A 15781-nucleotide genomic window follows, 5' to 3' on the forward strand; every position below is an offset into this window, starting at 1 on the left:
TCAGGCATTTAACTATCACAATTGTACTGTACTGAAGCAATTCGTGGGCAGCACTATCTTGTGTGTCGTGCAGCTCTATCTTGCATTGATCTATGAGTGCATCAAAAGCACAGAATCATACTTCATGTGTCTGTTTATCTTAACACCCATCACAGAGGCTAACATACAATAAGTAATCAATACATTTTGGAGAAAGTACTGATATTATTAGGTTCCTAGAATAACACTACCTGCCCTATATCCAAAACAACAACAAAATATAATTGCACACATTGAGAACTATGGACTATTTCAAGTTCAAGCATCTGAGTTTCTGGTGCATGGTTAAGTGAACTTTACTTTGAGAATGCTTAGAAAAATAATGGAAAGTTCTATACACCAATCAGAACTACAATAACCAGGAAGCCAAGTTATTAGTTACTCATGGAACTCTGACATACCTTTCTGTTCTGTAGTACATTCTTTTTAATCACTAAAGAAAAATGATATTATCCCTTAGTCTTGTGGAGGTTGAGTAGTGAGAATTAGCTGAATCCTTCAGTCTCATTCACACATTTTCGTTTCCATGGAGAAGGGAAGACAAAGTTTGATGTCGTCAAGACTACAAAATCTTCCCTCGTCATTCTTGTCTCGAAAGATGTCAAACCTCTTTTACAAATTCTGTTGTCTAAATTACCTTCAACCCCATCACTAGTTGTATATAAAAAAGAACTCCTCTCAAGTAAGAAAAGTCAAAGATATTTAATATGTGGTGTCAATCTAGCCATCTCTTTTATCATCATACTAAAAGTATGCTTTTAATGAGCTTAATATCACACAAAAGAAAGAGATTTATGACAGAGTGAAAACCCAACAAAATTCAACAGAACAATAGTGTTTAGATGAAAAGAATGTCAGCTCCATTGGCACTTCCACAGCTAATGGCACACAAAAAAAGGATCCACAGAAGTCTCACCTAGATTTCTGACTAATGTGGTTGTCAGTGTCATACAGTGTTCTCAATTGTACTGATTAACACTAGAGAAAATATTCAGTGAGGACCTTAAAAAGCAAGTATGTACCATATGTCGCTTATATGGTAAGCAACATAAAATTCACACGTTGAAGCCCTAACCCCAGATACGATTATTTGCAAATAGAGCCTTTGGGAAGTAAGCTTAGTGAGATCACGATGAATTAGTGCCCTTATAAGAAGAAATGAGAAAATGTGATTCCTCTCCTCTCCTCTTCTCCTCCCATCTCTGTGAGGACACAAGAAGACACTCTTTTGAAAACCAGGAAAAGGATCCTTACAAAACCTGCATATCCTGATATTCTTATCTCAGACATCCATGCTCCAAGACTTAAAAATAAGCATATGTTGTTTAAGATAAAGCTGGTCTGTGATACTTGTTATGGCAATTTGATCTGACTAAAATAACCTCTTAGACATTCTCCTAAAGTAGCAACCCTGTCATTAGCAATTAGTAATAAGAGAATATTTTGTATATTGTATACTGTCTACTTTCTGTTTTCCCCAACTCTTCCATCCTTCAAAAAGCTAAGATAAATTCTCAAATTGTTTTGAAGTCACTTCTCTGTTCTTATCTGTCTTCTTCTAGGCTATATGTTCACATGAACAATTCCAGCCATTTCCTTGCACATTTTATTCCTGAAATTTCACAAGAAGGTTTTAGATTGGATCATGTTCTTCTGACCTTCATTCCAAGGCTCTCTGCTACAAAGAAGCTGTGGAATAGAATAAAGTTGCAGTTCTGTGGTGCAGTCTTAAAAAAAAGTGGACATCCCTGGAAAATTGTATAGTACAAGAGATGATTCTTTAAAAGAAACAGAACTCTGAGGCAAAAATAGGAGAAAGTGGTTAAGAGATTGAAAAGTCAGTATGACCATGTGGAGTAAACCAAAAATGAGTAGGAATGGCAACAGCTGATGTGACATACTCTCTTGTCACTTCTAAAGCCCTTGACAATTAGTTGGAAAACTATCCTCCCCAGAATTTGAATGCTTTGGAAAGAATCCACAGAAGGATTAAATAGTAAACGATAGGTGGTATCTACTCCATAGGGCTGTTGGAGAAATTAAATTTCAGAATGCATAGACAATACTTAATGTGCAGCTGGCATCATGACACACATTCCATCAATGGGGATTGTAGCAGTAGATTCTTTTCTTATTGTCCTGGTGGTTATTGGTTAAATTAAGGTCTCCTATCAAAGGAACTGTGCTCCTGGCAATGTTGGATTTTCTGAGCTTGTTTTGGTGCAATTAATTGTGGTATTGAGTTAGGCAAGTGTATTAATAGCAGTCCTGGAAAATAATGTGAACAGTGAATCAAGAAGTACATGAAATATGCCGTCTACAATTTAGGAGTCATTAGTGACATTTCTCTCTATAGAAATAGAATGCATGAAGCAAATTTAAAGTGATATGCAGGAAATTAAAACCTCAATCACAAACTGGCAAAACCATTTGAATGAAAGTGAAAATAGACTTTCAGACCTTAAAGACACCATTGCAGCTAGTGAAAAAGTAAGAAAAGATCTCTTAAAAACAACTAAGATGAAGGAAAAAATAATTCAATACCTGCAAGACGATGCAAGGATAAACGACATGAGACTAATAGGCATCAATGAGAAGGAAGGAATCAATACAAATGATATAAAAAGAATATGAATGGAAGTAATAGAAAATTTCCCAAATATGGGGAAACTATCTGACATTCAGGTAACCAAAGCATACAAAACGCCAAGTAACATCAACTCAATTAAAAACACTCCCAGTGTTTTTAATAATAATCAAGATAATAATTAATAATTTTAATAATAATCCAGATAATAATCAAGATCTCAGAAAATCAGCACAGGAACAGTATACTAAAAGCCACTAGAGAAAAGAAACAGATCACATTTAAAGGAAAACCCATCAGAATAACTGCTGATTTCTCTTCACAAACCATCAAGTTAAGAAGAGCATGGAGCAAAGTACTTCAAGTCTTACAAGGAAACAAATTCCAGCCCAGACTGATATACCCTGCAAAACTCTCTTTCAAGTATAATGGAGAAGTGAAATACTTCCATGACAAAGAACAACTTAAGAATTTCATGATGACAAAGCCAAGACTACAGAGACTACTAGAAGATGTTCTGGACAGGGAGCAAAATGACCACAACTCCATGAATGAGAATGGAAAGAATCCACCAAATAGGGCAAACAATTAAACACAGGAGAATAAGGAATACAAAAGCAGTCTTTCAGTTATTCTTTTGTATACAGCAGCAAGATATTTTCATCAGCATACTCTAAAAATGAACTTCTCCTGCACCTTATAGGTCATGATTCTGTCTGGGTCTACAGTGTGGATATCAAGGAAATAGCAGTAGCTCAGTCCCACCAGTGACACCTGGCCACCAGTAAGTGTTATGAACATTATCCATGTCCATGACATACTAGAACTTTGTGTGATATCCTACCCCCAAACTGTTAGAAGTACTGGTCATTTATTTGTCATTCCAGTAGTTATCTTATGTTTTATTCTTAGTAATTCCTTACTATGAATTTTTATGAAAATGAAAACTTTTTCTTAGTTCAATTGCTTTGAAACATTTACTTTTTAAATTAATTAGTATTTAATTTTCTCTCTATTGCTTAATCTTATTTTTTGTTTTAAGATTTATACTGTATCTTTGACTTACAATCTATTTAAAACATATGGTATGATATTTTCTTCTAGTATTAGAAACTTTAAAAATTGTATTTCCATTTTCCATTGACTTTATATTACTTCCTCCCTGTCTTTTACACACACAAACACACACACACACACAAGAAAAATTATGTATATAACCCGACATAAGATTGATACTGTTTCATAGAAATCTTTAATGACCTTTTACATGGGTTCATCTAATATATTTTACATAGCTTTTCCTAACTATCATTTTGAGAGTTCTTTGTTCTTCATCCAAGAGCATACAGCAACTTCTCTTACCTTCTGAATTATGTTCTTTGTTATTTCCTATATGCTACTTCTGGAGGTATAATATTTTGAGTTTGTATAACTGCAAAATATTTTACTTGTAATTTTTAAAGGTATGTTTGCTAAGTAGAAAATTCAAAGAGGACAGATCTGTTTTTTTTTTCCTTTCAGTCCTTTAATTAGTCTAGTTTCGTACACACTTGTTTTTTTTTTCTAATGTGGAATAAGATGATATTTAATTTTATTCTTTCATAGCTAACATTTTTTATGTATATGCTTTAGTGATTTTTTCTTTACAGTAAGTTTTGGACAGTTTCATTTTTGTGTATCTGGGTATGACTTTATTCAAATTTCTTGTGCAAAAGGTTCATTTTTCTTGGAAATGTGGTGTTATAAGTTCAACTAAATTCAGAAATTTTAAATCTTTAAATATTTATTGCCTACCCCTTCTTACTTTGAGAATTCTAATTATATGAATAAAAGTTTCTTGATTTTGACACAGAGTGAACTATTATATGACTAATCTGTAAATTCTTCTTCATTTTTATTTTGGACAGTTTTTATTGTTATATTCATTTAAGTTTGTAAATAATTTATTTACAATGTGCAATCTATTATTAATCTCATGTGATGTATTCATTTCAGAAATATTTCTATAAGAATCACTGTCTATATCTTATACATTTCACATTTCAATATTTGTCTACAATTCTTAATATGATATGTAATTATTGATTTTCAATAAAGTTAATGAAAAATAAAATAAAACACGAGAAATAAAGTAATGTGGCTGATTGAATGGGGTTGTCCAATGAAATGACTGAGCCACATCAACTAGAGAAGCCCATTGAGGCAGACCTTAAAGAAATCACCAAGAAAGGTAAGGCAGCTGAGTGTGTTTGCAGTTGTGTCTGCACCTTCTCATCTGTGCCATTGATACTCAGGTCTGTCCCTATGCCAGTAGCATGCTGATTTCATCACAGTAGTTTTCTAGTATAATTTCAAATCAGGAATTGTGATAACGCCTTCCTTTTTTATTCCCATTATTGCTTTTGATATTTTGGGTCTTTTCTGGTTCCAAATGAATTAGAAGAAAGTTTTCTCTAGCTCTGTGAGGTATACTAATGGTGAATAACATGATCAAGAGTCTAATCAGTCATATTTATGTAATTAATGTTTTATGAAAATTCTGAACTTCAAGACTTGGGTAAACTTCCTGGTCTTGAACACACTAATATGCCAGAAGGATGATATATCCTGATTCTACAGAGGAAGATTATGTGAACTCCACAACAAGGAACCTCTGAGGCTTTACTCTATCTGTTAGTCTTTTCATCTGACTAGTCCTGATTTGTACCCTTTATTATGAAATTATTATCCTAAACAGTGTTTCTCTGAGTTCTGTGATTTGGGCTAAGTAATTATAGAACCTGAGGGGATCATTGAAACTCCAAAAATTGTAGCCAGTTGATCAAAAATGTAAATATCCTGAGAATACTCAGGACCTTGTGACTGGCATCTGAAGTAAAAGCAGTCTCATTAGACAGCATGCCCTTAACCAATGGGATCTGAACTAACTCTGCTTAGTGTCAGAATTACACAACAGTATTTCAGAAGAAATGAAAGACAAAGCCGATGACCATTTCCAAAAAAAAAAGACAAAAATTCAAAGACACAAAAACTGGAAAATAGAAAATAAAATGTAAATAAATTATTAGAGCAGTTCAGGAAGTCTGACAAAGAATGACACAAATTTTAGAAAAAAAAGGTTCAGAAAACTTGGGAGAGGAAAAATTAAATAAATCAGAAAAAATCCCAGAATTTACAGATTTAAGATTGAAATGGTGCACAGAATACTTACTACAATGGAAAAAAATAGACATGTAGTACAAGACAGCAATGTAGTGTTGCACAATAAGGACAAAACAACCCAATAACTTTTGGAGAAGAAAAAATCACAAGGTTATAAGAATCAAAATGGTTTCAGACTTCTTAAAAGTTAGAAGCTGTAAGACAATATTAAATAGATATGACTAGAATTCTTAAAGGTATCAAAGTGAGAGAGTTCTACAGATCATTGGGCCTAGATTGGAGAAATTCAAAAGGTTATCTCTCAGGAGATGAAACTCACGGAAGAGTTAATGCATTTTCATATATTGGGAGATATGGCCAGCTCAGTAACAAGTTATAGATGGACTGATGTTAGGTATGTAAAAGAATAAGGGAGTGAATAAATAAGACATAATAGACATTAGTAATGATGTGTGGAGTAAATGATGAACAATGTCAAGGAAACTAGGAATTAAATAGCACCAATTAAGGCTCTAAGACTGAGCTGGGGAAGGGTGTTGCTACTGTGGATATGTGAAGTTAAGAGGGGAGGGAGGAACTTAGCCTACTTGTGGCATATGGAGTGTGGTTGAAGGAAAGAGGCACTACCAGAAATTTCAGTAACCTCAAAAGTTTATAAATAGAAGAAGGAAACTTAAAACAAAAAGAATGATGACCAAGAACTTCTGAACTGACTGTTTAGTGTTTTAATCCCCATCTAAGACAAGTGAGTTATATGACATCTTTGCCTTGTAAGTTACTTCAATTGCTAAAGACATTTTGCTAGCATCCTCCTTTACCATAGAGCCAGTGAATGAATTGTGATAAGTTTCAGTAAAGGAGAAACACTATACAGAAAAAAATGGCAGCTAAGAACACAATCGGTGGTTTTTTTGGGGGGAAGAAGGCCCCTTCCTTTCAGCAGTGCCATCTGTCAAATTCTCTTTCTTTCTTTTATTTATTTATTTATATATTTTTTTTAAAAAAGAAAATCACATAACAAGAACAAAGACAAAAACAAAGCACCATAAAACAATAAAAATCATATAGAATTTCAAAACAAGAACAGGACAGTAGCAATGGTTGCTATATTAAATATTGTTATCAAATCTATTGCTCAGAATAACATATATAGGCATATAGGATTGATCAAACAGTTGAAACATTAACTCTTCCTTTGCATAAACATTGAAAATTTTTGTCCTTTTTATGTGCAATATAACAAGCATGCTTGAATACCTTTCATCTTGTTTTTTCAATGTGTATCATTTTTAATGTCTTTTTTATTTTTATACTCTTTAAAATAATTTTTTTAAAAAATAAAAAGGACAAATCCTTTCATAAATTCATTTCCCTAATGGCTTCTCTCTTCTCTATTCCTTTCTCCCCCAGGGTTAGTGTCAGAAAGAAGTATTTGTGCAGAGTGGTGGATATTCAAGTAATTTTATGAAGAGAAAACTCTTACTAATTTTCTTCTCTTTTTGGATAACACATTCAAATACTGAGGATGAGTATTGCAAATGGTCAACTTCCTTTATTAATGATGTCACCATGAGGGCTCTAAGACAAAATCTTTAGTATGTTTCCTAACCAACACCACCTGGATCCCACTGACTCTGTGCTTTCTCACCTGCACCGACCCCTGTCCCACACAAACCTGTGACCTGCCACACCAAATCCTATCATTTTTTTCCCTTTAGGCCACTAGAGCAATCTATTTTCTTTTATTAACGGAACTTGGTTTAGATCGTTTGTAGTTTAGGGATGGATAACTGTTTCTCATCCTCTTTTCTTAATCTGCAACCCATAAGTCAAAGAGTCTGCAAAGATATATGAAGCATTTTTTTAAATATCCTTCTTTCAACTGACCTGGATTTCTTTGCTTTCAGATCCATAACTATCCCATTCCTACCTGCCTCCAAAGACCTTTCTGTCATTCTCTGGCCATTCCTCATTAGTTTGAATTTAAAATTAGGAATTCCATTAGCATGTTGAGTCTGTGGAAGATGAACAACTAATTATGGACCAGTTCCATAAATATAGGCAGGTGCTTAAGCAGATCAAGCCAGTCACCTTAACAATGCAGACCTCAAATTAGAAGTTTCAGGCAAAATCAAGAAGGAATAGTGCTTTCACAACTTGCCCCAAATTAACTGGCTAGCTCATCAGTGGCACAAACTAGATTTGTAGAAGTTTCTGGAACCAAGTACATGGTCAAGGATAAATTTTTCTCCTAAGTTGATTGTACTATGTCACTCCTATACTCAAACAACTTTCATTGGCTTCCAATTACCTTTAAAGTTACAATTTTTAAATCTTAAGTTTGATATTCAAAGACAGTTACAATTACCTCTTTCCCTATCACCTACTTTAATCCACTTTTCATCAACCTTTTACTTCAATCATCTCAGCTCACTCTCACCATCAGGTTTCAATTCACTCTTCCTTGCCCGCAATGCCTTTCCCCTTCCTCTTCACTTATGTATGTTAACTCCATTTTTCCAGGTTCATTGCAAGATGTGCCTCCTTCCAAGGAGCCATGCAGCATTCACTCAAAACATCAGCAATATTTTATGCTAGAACAGAGTTTAGAGCTAACTCATCAGGTTCAGTTTTATCCACCCACGTCATTATTTTCAGATGCGAAAACTTGAGACCAAAAGATACATGCTAAATGATTTCTATAAGATCATGCTCCGGGTTTACTGATGTAATTCTAGTCTGTAGCCAGATTTTTTTTACTTCTTTTGCATTTTCCTTTCCATTCCGTCACACTTGGTCCCCACTTTTCAGCTTCCCAGTAAAGTATTAAAAATGATATCATGAACAGAAACTGGCATCCGTGCTTGGATTGATTTTCACCTCTCTTTGCCTTTCTCAATCACCAAGTTTTAGTGACTGTTGTGGGAAGGATCATGTCATATATCTCTGCCCCCTCTCCTCCTTGCCTATGACTCATAATAGGGATACATATACACATACTGGCTACAAATGCATCTTAACTGTGGAGGGCTTCCCTTCAAGAAAATATAAATACAGAAATGATAAAAAGAATACACTCAGTGGATTCTTATATTATGTACATATTCAAAATGCTCATCTAAACAGTGATCTCCTATACTTGTTTACACATCATTAACTTTGTGTGTGTGTGTGTGTGAGAGAGAGAGAGAGAGAGAGAGAGAGAGAGAGAGAGAGAGAGCACCCAGAGGTAAAAAGTCAAGTCACTGTTCCTCTTATATGTTTGAGAAGAAACAGGGCATTTAGGGTAGCTTCCCACTTTACTGAGGAAAGGATTTACAATGCCCCTGTCTCACAGTCCCCACTCAGCACTATGTTCTGATCTCCTTCAGCTAGAATTTGAATGACACAAGTTCTAAATATCTGCTTTACTACTACTAATTATCTCTATGACTTAAAATAGAGTATTTAATCTCACTGGATTTATATCTTCTTCTCTGTAAAATGTTGTTGGCCCAGGGAACTTGACAAAGTCCAGACTTACTTGCCTTACATATTTGTTGTGAGACTCAAATGAGATAATGTATGTGAATGTACTTTAAAAATCAAAATGCACTTGAAAAAATGCAAAGTATTGACTTGCAAACTCTCCAATACTATATCAATTAAAACCTTAGACACTAGAGTAATTAAAGGATGACAGGAATACATTTTAATCCTCTCTAAATGAATTGTCTGAAACCTCTACCTTCTCCATAAAGGCTGTTTTTTTTTAATCTTACCTATTTTATTTAGTGTATTGTTATAAAGTTTGCTAGTTTGGCTTTGCATATTGCAAGGAAGAAAGAGTGAGAGTGGTTGGAACTTGCTAAAACTCAAGAGTGATGCTGATTTCTTTCCAAATTACTCTAACAAGGAGTTTTCAAACTACTGATTAAGAAGAAATAGGCTTTCACTCTAGCACTGCAGTGCCTCTCTCCCATTCAGTAATGCAGAATAGATTTTAAAAGGAGGAGGAAGAGCTTTAATTTTGCTACATTTCTCAGGTTTTCTTTTCTTTGCATCTCCAGAACTCCTGGCATGGCTGAGATAAAAGGATTTTCATACTGACTTGGATGGTGGTTGGGGTGGAATCAGGCTTAAAATGGTGGGAGGGGTGAGGTATAAATTTTCATACTAAGCAGTATAAATGCACCATACTGATCACATCTTCATTCAGCTCAATCAGGTAATTTAAATAACAAACCAAATAGTACAAGGTTAGGGACCATGTCTTCACTAGGACATCTAGCACCCTGACTCTAGCAACATCCAAGCTTCTTTGGTTACAATCCCAAGTATGCTTGAGAGAAGACATTCTTATGTAGTTCTTGGCCTTTTTTTATCATCAGTGTTTAATTAGAAAAGAACCTCTTAGGAGATCATTAATCATCTGAAATATCAAATACCACTAAAAAGCAATGCAGAAAGAAAGAGACAGCCTAACCAGTAATTTGCAATGAGTCAGCCATTTAACAGATATTTGCTGAACCTTTACTATGGCCTCAGCACTGTTAGGCTTTGAGGAAATGACATAAACTTCAGTAAACTTTGCTGTTACAAACAGAAACAACAGGTTATGGGGGGAGAAAAAGGTACACCCTAGTTACAGCAAAGTTGCTTCACCAAATCAGGCACCTCTGGACCCTCTCCCCTCTCCCCTCTCCCATCTCTCTTCGCATCTTGTCTCTTCTTCTTCTTCTTCTTCTTCTTCTTCTTCTTCTTCTTCTTCTTCTTCTTCTTCTCTCTCTCTCTCTCTCTCTCTCTCTCTCTCTCTCTCTCTCTCTCCTACAAACCATTGTATTTCAATGTGGGGCTGAAGAGAGACCAAAAAAACCCAAATAACACCCCTTCCTAGGACAGAAGGCTATAAGTCAATTTGTAGTGTGTTGAAAGATACCTTTTTTCTGGCAGATTAGGTTTAAGGATTTTATGAAAGATACTTTTTTAAAACCTTTAAACCTAATTACAATATAATTTAGGCAGTATAACCCAGCAACACACCTTAGTGGAGCAAAAATCAAGCATAGCCTGGCCTGATAACTCAGCAGACTAAAGCACCTACTTAGCCAGAGCACAGGGGCTGGGTTTGATTCCTGGAGTGACATACTGGCCCCGCCCACAGGGTGTGCTGAGATGGCAATTGAGACTGGGTATTAGATAGGTCTTGCTTTATCTTGGTCTTAACCATCCAGCAGAAAAGTATAAAAATGAGGTATAAAAAGTAAAGCCATATTAGTATGCTGACCTGTGAAAGACTCAAGTCAACAACTTCTGACATTGCCTGGCATGTGGATAACCCACTACTATTATGGACTACTGGACTATATTGGATTACTTTGCTGAATTCATGTACTTACAATATATGAATGGCAATCGAATACACATTTCTGACAAAGGTAAATGAAAGACCATTTTGTAGTGAAAAAAAATATATGTATCTGTATATACAAAATAGCATAGATATACAGCTACTTTCTCTTTGTTCAATGAGAAGAAAGTTTTGAACTAATAGTGTTTAGACAAGATACCACGTCTGCATCTTATACTATGAATAACTACTATGAAGACAACAATATGCAATGTATTAATTATTGTAACTGTCATACTAACCTGTTTTGAAACTATCTCATTGCTACTTCTTTCTCAATAAAACTAATTAGGGGCTGGTGAGATGGCTCAGTGGTCTAAAGCACCTACTTAGAACAAGCTTAGCAAAGCACAGGTACCACAATTCAATCCCCCAGCACCACAAGCCAGCCAGCTCTGCCCCCTGGTGGGCTGAGCTGGCCACACACACACACACACACACACACACACAATTTTTTAAAAAAAATTGTAGAAAAAAATAAATAAAACTAATTAAAATTTAAAATTTAAAATTTAAAAAAAAATTTAAAAAGACACTGGGTGTGGAGGCGTGCACCTGTAATCCCAGCACTTGAGAAGCTGAAAATAGGAGAATCACTGAGTCTGATCTACAATGAGTCCCTGTAGACCCTGTAGACCCTGTCCTAAATATAGGAAAAAAAGCATAAATGACTTCAAAGTGAACTTGAGACAAGAATTTATATAATAAATTTTTGGACTCCTGATTGCACATAGAATAATAAATGGGAGTTTTGATGAACATACATAAAGTATAATCTCCAAATTGTCACCCACTGGTGTCCTGCTTGACAACACACTCCCTAGAGCAAACACTACCCTATGGGAATCTAACTTTAGAGATCATCTTACTACATGACTGCTCAACCTTCAGCCCTTCTATCTATATAGTAAGGCTTAGTGAAAAGGAAGGTTTAAATGTGGGATATTACCCCTGCTAAGCACAAGGATTTTATTATAATGTGCGATAGGCTGAGAAGTTAGCTCCAAACTTGGGCTTAATAATTAGTCATATCTGGCATGTGTATGTTGTATTTCTGAACTCTTAAGGTTAAAGGCTGCTTGTTGTTTGAGTGTGAGATAGTAAAGAAGAGAAAAGCATAGAGGGTGAAGAAGATGGGTCCTAAGAGTGGGCTTCCAAGCAGGAGGTCTCCCATGTGAGGGATGATAGGCCTTACCTCCCCTGTGCTTCTCCTTCCCCAGGGGTTAGAGATTGTCCCTGTATTAGGCTTAGTAGCTGCCACAGAGTGTAACACATCTCCAGAGAGGTAGGTTTATGTTGCAATTTTACAGCAAGGATCTGGAAAATGTGGGCATCATCAACTCTTATCTTTGCATCAGGCTAGATGAGACTACATTCTATGATATTATTTACTGTTGGTATGTGAGGTAGGGAACAGAAAAAAAATCCCGCAGGTTGTAGAAAATTCTGAGGAAGTCAATGTCAGCAAAAGAAGAGGTACTAGTGAGGGATATGATCTGGGAAGAGAAGGCAAGAAGGGGGCAGCAGATGGAGAAGGTTGCCATCTACAACTGAAGCAATGTGTGTGGGGGAGATAGATTTGTTTGTCACATTTCAAATTAGGCCTATAAGTATTCTTCCCTTAGCCCCCACCCAGAAGTGGCTTGATGGGAAATCTCAAATTTTAATTGCAACTGGCAGTGTATTGGTGTCCAAAGTCTAAGTCTGCCTAAAATGATGTTTGTATATATGTGTACAGAAGAGTACAGAAGACTAAGCCATAAGAGGGCTTCCAACATTTCCTGAAAAGGTGGGAAGGGTACTGAAGCAGTGAACCAGCCTTTTTTGCACCACAATTTTCCATTCCCTAATGTCAGAGTGTTTTGGAACTTGGGAAAAGATATGAGTGTTACAGCAAGTTTCTCTCAAGCTAGGCCACACATACATTAGTAAGTTCTGTAAAAAGTCCTGGTGATGCCTGGAAACTCCAGCTCAAAGCAAAAGACAGTCAGACCTACAGCAAAACTCAGCCTGGCCAGATGCTGGGATAGCTGCAGAGATCATAGTAGCCTTGGCTCAGGAGCATGCAGCCCTGCCTGGCCACTCACTTGCTCTCAGGGTTACATCGGCAGGCTGCAGAAAGCCAGGGCACTAGCCCTCTTTCATCAAATTCTTTTGCCAAAGCATCTCAAACCCTATACCTCAGTGCAAACCACTTAGAGAATCTGGCTAAGCAGAAAAAAACGCAAAAACGGAGGCTAGAGGAGACAAATCTTATTTCAATCCCACGGAGATGTCCCCATCCCCCACCCCGGACACATACACAAACGGGTACCTACACACCACACACACACACACACACACACACACACACACACACACACACCATGAAGGTTAATTTCTTTCCCAGGTTAAAGAGAAAAGATTACTAGATCACCGAAGCTCAGAGATGGGGCGCAAAAGCTTCATCCAAAGCCAGGCTCACCTGCTGCTTAGGTACAAGAGAAGCCACGGATGGATGCTGTTCTGAGCAGCTCACGACAATGATTAGAGGGATTGTAAAGACCCTCAACTTTGCATCTGTTTTTCTTTTTCCTTTTATATATGTCAGTCACTAAAGGGTTAAATATTACCAGGCTCCAACAACCCCCACCAAGCCGCTCTACTCCCCCTCCCCGTTTTGTCCACCCCCGCCTCAATCCGAGCTTCTAGGAGGTCTTCTAAAGCTCTGCCCAGTCCGCATCCGCAAGCCCCTCTGTTTCCCGCCCATCAGGCCAGTGGCAGCGACAGAGAGGTGTGCGCTCACCGAGGGGCGTGTTCCAGCACTGGGAGACGCCGAGCGCAGGGACTCAGACCTCAGAGCGGAGCCAGCCTTGGAGCGAGATAGAGGAAAGTTTGGCACCCTGTGAGGGGATGCCGGACAGCAGTGGGCGGGGCACCCCAGGGCTCTTTAGCCCTCCAAGCCCAAGGGTGCCGGCTGTCCAGACCTGAAACAGTGTGTGGTTATGGATCGTGAAGCTGCCATGAACCTTGGCACCACTGCCCAGCCTCCGGATGGAGAGCAGCCCGCGGAGTCTCCAGAACCGCAGCTGCCGTGGCCACCGCCGCTGCGGTCACCGCCGCCTACTGCTCCGCAGCGGGCTCCTCCGCCGCCGGCTCCTCCACCGCTGCCGGAGCGTTCGCCAGAAACTGCACCAGAGCACTGTCCAGAGCCTGCTCTAGGACCCTTTCCAGAGGAGAGCTCAGAACCAGCCACAGAACTAGACACAGAACCGAACCCAGAACCAGACACAGAGCCGACCACACAGCCGGTGCCAGAACCAACTCCAAAGCCAGCCCTAGAGCCGGCCCCAGAACCTGCTACACTGCTGGCTCCAGAGCCAGTCTCAGAAACTGCCCCGGACTCCTGTCCTGAGCCTTCTCCAGAGTCCTACCCAAAGCCGAGTCCTGTGCCGAGTCTATTGCAATGTCCAGTGCTCCCTCCAGAGATGGGTCTAAAGACCTCGCCATTGCCATCACCCCGAACATGGTCCAGAGTAAAGGTAAGAAAAAGACCCCCTGGGTGGGAGAAAGAAGCAAGGCAATGTTAGGTGCCTACTGAGTTTCCTGAACATGGGGTATCTCTTGCATCCTGTTTGGCTGCCACGGATGGATGGAAGATACTCCAGAAAGATGCATGAATGGGGAGCCCAAGGGAATAAGAAGCTGCTGGGAGGCGGGAAGCAACATGTGGGAATCAAGAGAGGTTATTTGGGCCAAGGAATTGGTGGGGGGCAACAGCGGGGACAGGAGCGCCCCCTCCCCCAGCCCACACACACCGTGGGAAGAAGCAACAGAGCAGTAAGGGCTCCTGTCTTGAAAAAGGTGGGAGACGCCCTCAGGAAGCACAAGAGACCTGAAGTGTTTGGGGTTGACCCCAGGTATACAGAGATGAGACTGAGTGGGGGAAGTAGGACAGAGCTCTTAGCCTTGGTCACTGCCGCAGAGGCCCAAGCTGCGGAGCTGCCGCCTTCTTGGCCCCCTTCTTAGCACTGAGGAGGGGGCGCCTCAACTGGAGAAGCTCCAGGGAGGTGCCCAGCACAGCTGCAGCCTGCTGGACTCTGGTAGACTGATGGGCGGCGCCCACGCGCACTGCAGGGGAAGGGCAGGGATCCCCGGCTGGAGGGGGAGAGCATGCGTGTGTGGCAGCCACCATTCCATCTGCCTACAGGATTTCCCAGCAGTTGGGTGCAAACACTGTGATCCAGGGATGTGCGGCAGCATCACAAGGGAGCAAGTGGCGCTCCAGCCCGGGGCCAGCTGAAATGGTATAGGAGTGCTGATGTCCAGACTCACAAACAGGAGTTTGGATTTAAGAGCATGTGAATTAGGAACCCTAGACTCTCCGCGCTTCTGGGATGCCTTCTAAAATGCAGTTCTTGGCAGGGGGTGGGCGGGTGGGACAGGATGAATGACTGGAAGTTCTTCCGGCACCCGCCCAAGTGGGAGGGGAGAGAAAGCTTTTCTAAACACCCTTGCACTTGTGAAGGGGTGCCTGTCTGCTTTTTCAGCGGGAGTAGGTCTTTTCTCTCTCTCTCTCTCTCTCTCTCTCTCTCTCTCTCTCTCTCTCTCTCTCTGTGTGTGTG

The 15781-nt window shown here is 39.0% G+C and overlaps 1 protein-coding gene across 1 annotated transcript in view; it reads left to right on the forward strand.

The window, feature by feature from the left end:
* The first annotated feature begins 14161 nt into the window (after window positions 1-14161).
* The window catches only part of Dgkk (diacylglycerol kinase kappa), a 164710-nt gene continuing 163090 nt past the window's right edge, over window positions 14162-15781 (forward strand). The window contains exon 1 of the mRNA XM_004646290.1: window positions 14162-14698. Coding sequence (XP_004646347.1) covers window positions 14162-14698 — 537 coding nt within the window. The remainder of the gene's footprint in view (window positions 14699-15781) is intronic.

Source organism: Octodon degus, unplaced genomic scaffold, assembly GCF_000260255.1.
Source record: "Octodon degus isolate 3935 unplaced genomic scaffold, OctDeg1.0 scaffold00263, whole genome shotgun sequence".
NCBI classification, from domain to species: Eukaryota; Metazoa; Chordata; class Mammalia; order Rodentia; family Octodontidae; genus Octodon; species Octodon degus.